This window comes from Medicago truncatula, chromosome 3, assembly GCF_003473485.1.
Source record: "Medicago truncatula cultivar Jemalong A17 chromosome 3, MtrunA17r5.0-ANR, whole genome shotgun sequence".
Taxonomy (NCBI): Eukaryota; Viridiplantae; Streptophyta; class Magnoliopsida; order Fabales; family Fabaceae; genus Medicago; species Medicago truncatula.
In genome coordinates this window covers 3204121-3209036 of record NC_053044.1, presented here as the reverse complement: position 1 = coordinate 3209036, position 4916 = coordinate 3204121, and the positions used below count along the sequence as shown (strand labels likewise).

General features: G+C 36.6%; 1 protein-coding gene across 2 annotated transcripts; it reads left to right on the top strand.

Annotated features, from left to right (window-relative positions):
* LOC25488573 (dr1-associated corepressor homolog) lies at nucleotides 1-4916 on the top strand. 2 transcript variants are annotated; one of them, XM_013603460.3, is made up of 7 exons: nucleotides 1-213; nucleotides 1779-1889; nucleotides 2725-2797; nucleotides 2891-2984; nucleotides 3480-3608; nucleotides 3699-3756; nucleotides 4147-4916. In XM_013603460.3, exons 3-7 carry the CDS (start codon nucleotides 2743-2745, stop codon nucleotides 4636-4638), a joined length of 828 nt encoding a protein of 275 aa, XP_013458914.1. In that variant the 5' UTR covers nucleotides 1-213; nucleotides 1779-1889; nucleotides 2725-2742; the 3' UTR covers nucleotides 4639-4916. The 2 variants fall into 2 exon arrangements, with proteins under 2 accessions (XP_013458914.1, XP_013458915.1); XM_013603461.3 differs by lacking the exon at nucleotides 1779-1889.

Genomic DNA, 4916 nt, shown 5'->3' with positions numbered 1-4916 from the left:
ATTAAAATTAATTCCTTCGTCTAACTCGTACGAACGCATATTCCGGCAAATCGACACTTCGCAGGTTTCTGTCCCACACTACCTTCGGATCTTACATCACACCATTCACCCCTTCCTTTGCTTTCAAATTTCCCTTCAAAATTGTTACCTTCTTCCTGTTCAATTTCCCAATTTGATGCCATGAAGAAGAAGCTTGATACTCGTTTCCCTGCTGTAAGTTTTTTCTGCTTTTTAGATTTAAAGTTTGTAATTTTTTTATAGTGCCGTTGTGTTTTTGCATCTGGGTATTTGTTGTTTTTGTTTATTTGTATGTAATCGAGTTTTTTTATTTTAATTTGGTTTTGATGATAAATTGATAATTTAGGGTTTCTGGGTTGTGGGGGTGTGAATTGGGTGGAATGGCATGATGGGTGTGACTGGAATTTTAGTATGATTCATAGGATATATTTTTATGCTAATAGGTCACATAGACACCGACATCGGTCACAACACTGACACTGATAATAATTTGCGAAGATACATAATTAAATGCAATTACATGTGTCAGTGTCGTGTTGGATATTGGCATGTATCAATTGAGCTTTGTTTATTTATTTGGGTTTGATGATAATTTAGGGTTTCTAGGTTCTGGGGGTGTGAATTGGGAAGAGTGGCATGATGAGTATGACTGGAATTTTGGTCTGATTCATAGGATTTTGTTGTCTGCTAATAGCTCACATAGACACTGACACCGGTCATGAGAGTAATACATCGACACTCATAATAATTTGAGAAAATATAATCACACGTGTCAATGTGGTGTTGGTGTCGAAAAGTGACATGTGCCAACTGAGCTATGGTTACTTAGGTTTGATGCTAATTGAGGGATACCGGGTTGTGGTGGTGCGAATTGGGTAGAAGAGCGTGATGGGTGTTACTGGAGTTTAGTATGATTCATAGGATTTATTTGTCTGCTAAAAACTCACACGGAGACCAATACCAGTCACAACATCACACATTGACATCGATAATAATTTCAGAAGATACATAATTGAATGTAATTACATGTGTCAGTGTCGTGTCGGGTACCGGCACGTGTCAATTGAGCTTTGCTTCTTTGGGCTTGATGATAATTGTGGGTTTCTGGGTTGTGGGGGTGTGAATTGGGTAGAGTGGTATGATGCGTTTGACTGGATTTTAGTAAAGTTCATAGGATTTATGTGCTTGCGTTTGATTATAATTTGAAGTGTATAGGTTAATAGTTATGTGTCTCATGTGAGTTTTAGCCAGTGCTATGAAGAACCCAATATTTCGCTACATATGCTAGCAGAAACTGGAAAAGTGGCAGCTATTGCCCTAATAGAAAAATTAGGACAGCATCACGGTTTTTATAGCGGAGTCATCAAAATCCTCTATGATATAGCGTTATAGTGCCGCTATCGCCGCTATTTGATAATACTTGTTTAAGCCTTTTGGTGCTTGGTTGGTTTGGGGTCTATGATTGCTGTTAGTATCAAAATAAGTGAGGTATGCATTGGGGCTGCTGTTGAGCTTTACGATGAGTATGTTTTATTGGGTTAACATACCTCTTTGGCCTTCCATTTGAATTATCCTAATGCTCTGGAAATTTGAAGGGCACAAATTTTCCGTTTGTGAATTAGACGATCCTTTTGTGATGGTTACGGTTAGAGAGATATAGGCTTATGTTTGCATTACCCCTTTAGTTTTGTGAAATCTAAATGCAAAAGATGAAATTTGTCTTTTGTGTTTTTTGCCTCAAATTCTGATGCAAACTGCAGTGCAAAAATGCAGATAATTGTTCATTTGTCGCTTTTGCTGCAAAGAAGATGCTTTATCAAGTATGCTTGTACAGATGTGCCAGAATGTTATTTTTTATCACAAGGTTATAGGTAATAAATGATAGTCCTTGCACGTTTTCCATATTATCCCAATTACTTGAAGTGAAGCTTGCAACACATATGCACATCGTGCGAACTGTGATGTTAAATAATGTAATTAGAGAGATGGATTGGTTAAACCGAATGAAGATGGTTGTAGAAGAATGTCATTGTCAAGACTGAAGTCTTTCATAAGTGTAGGTTATGTCAACTTTTTTCCAGCTGCTGCTGTCATATATATAGATAAATTTCTCATTCTCTAGCATCGTATGTGTAACTTATAAAATTGGATAGATCTCCTCCTACAGTTATCCATATATGAAAAGTTTGCTTTGACCAAACCTATTGGAATACACTTATGATTACACCCGGAATTCGGGTTTTGGTTAACACTGCAACTGTTTGCGTCCTTCATTCTTTCCACTTTGCAGAAGTGTTCTATGCTTAGATTTAATGCTGTAGCAAAATGGATGACCATGTTTAGTAGAATAGTTTTTGCATCTTGCTCCTTTTGATATATTGAGTAGCTTAACCTTGTTGAATCAAACTGTTCTGCTTAGCCAATAGGAGTGGAAGTGTTGTCAAACAGCGGCTATTACAGCTCTATAGCACTATAGTGTAGCGGAATTGGAAAAAATCACAATTGTTCCGCGATCTAGTATAAAGTGTTGTCAAACAGCAGCTTTAGCATAACAGAATTTATACATTCCGTTATTTCCTACAATCCGCGATTGACAACACTCAGTGGGGAATTTGAGAATATAATTTAGAACCTTTTCAATTAATCTATTTAAGCAAAGCAATCTATTAAGAGAATGCTTTATCTCATGAAAACATTAATTTGCAGGCTCGGATAAAGAAGATAATGCAAGCAGATGAGGATGTTGGAAAGATAGCACTGGCAGTTCCTGTTTTAGTTTGTGAGTTGCTTTTAGTTATTTCTTAGTTAAATTTTGGGCATTTGATGCGTCTTTTCTCTCATGTTGTTGACCTCAGTCTTGATTTTTTTACAGCAAAAGCTCTGGAATTATTTTTGCAAGATCTTTGTGACCGAACTTATGAAATAACTCTACAGAGAGGAGCAAAGACCATGAATGCATTGCATTTGTAAGTTGTGGAATACTTTATTTTCTATATTTTTCTTGAGGAAACCTTCAGGTGTGAATTGTTTGTGTCCATGCATAGACCGATTTTACTTGTGCTGGTGTTTGATTTAATGATTAAGAATTGAGGTGACTAAAATTTCCGATTCTCATCTCTCGGTCAAAGACTGTTAGATCCATGCTAAGTATGAACTAATCACCCTAAATGTAAAGCATTTAGGTTTTTTAGTTTTATATCTCCCAATAGAGTTTTGGGAAAATTTACTGTCGGGCCTGTTTGTTACGAATTATAAAATAAGTGATTTTGGCATTCAATGATTTAGAGAAGCTATTTTGTGTTTGTTTATGTAATAAGAATCACCTAAAAAAAAATATCATCGATACAAAATAATGTTTATGAGAAGCTCCTCAAAACAGCTCTCCATTCGAAGCAGATTTTAGATATATATCTTTAATGTATTGTGAGCCTAGTCTAACCAGTGGTGAACACAAATTTCAGGAAACATTGTGTACAAAGCTACAACGTCTTTGACTTTTTGAGAGACATTGTCAGCAGGGTTCCTGACTATAGCCATGGACATGGCCATTCTGAGGCTGGGGCTGATGATCGCGCCGTTCCAAAGAGAAGGTTCGAAGTCCAGTAGCTTTATCTTTTTATTTATCTTGTCTAATTTATCTATTTATATAAGCAATTAAAACCGTTAAGAATGTTTACCAGGAAAGCTGCTGGTGATGATTGTAATGACAGCGATGAAGAGGCTAAGCGGAGTAAAATGGTAATTTCCCTTTTAACGAAAACCTATACAAGACTAAGTGCTTATCATTTAAGTGTTTATGTATAAGTTACTTCTATAGAAAAAGATAAAATAAAGTCAAATTGTTTTCATACAAGTTATAGGCTGTTTTCGTAAGCCACCCTAATGAGCATATGGAAATAAGCTAAAAGCAGTGTATTTCATAAGGTCTGACACGTGCTTATGCCAGTAGATAAGTTCAAATAAGTCACTTCGTAGAGCCTCTTTATTCATAAGAATCTATAACCTTATAATTGGGAATCAAATGTTTATCTCAGTTAAAAATTTCTAAGAAAGTAGAAGGTAATATAAACTAAGACCTGCTGCAGTTTTTAGTCATGATCAATGATGGTTAATTTTGTTTGATTACAGCTTGAGTTGGGCCACACTGGCAGTACTGGTAGGGGAAGAGGAAGGGGTAGAGGAAGAGGCCGCGGTCGAGGGGCTCGAACTGCAGAAAGAGAAACCTTACATCAGCAGGTTGAATCTGAACCTTGCACTTCTATTCAGCAAACTAGCAAAGACGTCCCCAATACAAGTATGGCAATAGATAATGGTTCAGAACCAAAGGAGTTATCGAAGGAAAATATTGCAGCTCATGAAGAAAGTACCCAATCTCTCCGAAACATTGATCTGAATGCCAACTTACATGAAAACGAGGAAAAAAATAATACAAGCACGGATATACCTACTCAGGCCCCATTGCCTGAACCTGCTGCAACAACAGATATGCAACATGAAGAAATTCCAGGTTGGTCTCTTTCTGATGTTGACAAGATGGCGATTGACACACTGCAGCTTGCAGCGAATCTTGGTAATAGGCTAGATGAGGATGAGGAAGATTATGATGAGGAGGAAGAGTAGCTAACACCTTAAGGTGGAAATCATGTCTCCGATGCTAAATGAATGATCCCCTTTTTTTCTTTGCCTGGTATACCAATGACCTTGTGTAGATACTAACAAATGTAGTTTTTTTTCTTCTTCTTATCAGTAATGTTAGTTTCATGCACTTTTTAGGGTTACAATGGATGTTGCAGGTTACATCAACTTTGCTAGTACATGATTTACTTCTTGGTAAAGTTGGATTACCAGTTGGTTTAATTGTTGTTTTGTTTAAGATATTGTCTGTCAATGGTTTTCTA

Bases quoted from the DNA above. Each gene is read 5' to 3' on its own strand.
- LOC25488573 (XM_013603461.3), top strand. From the start codon at position 181: ATGAAGAAGAAGCTTGATACTCGTTTCCCTGCT. The intron at 3,609-3,698 runs GTTCGAAGTCCA...AATGTTTACCAG, and splicing joins CGCGCCGTTCCAAAGAGAAG to GAAAGCTGCTGGTGATGATT. The intron at 3,757-4,146 runs GTAATTTCCCTT...GTTTGATTACAG, and splicing joins AGGCTAAGCGGAGTAAAATG to CTTGAGTTGGGCCACACTGG.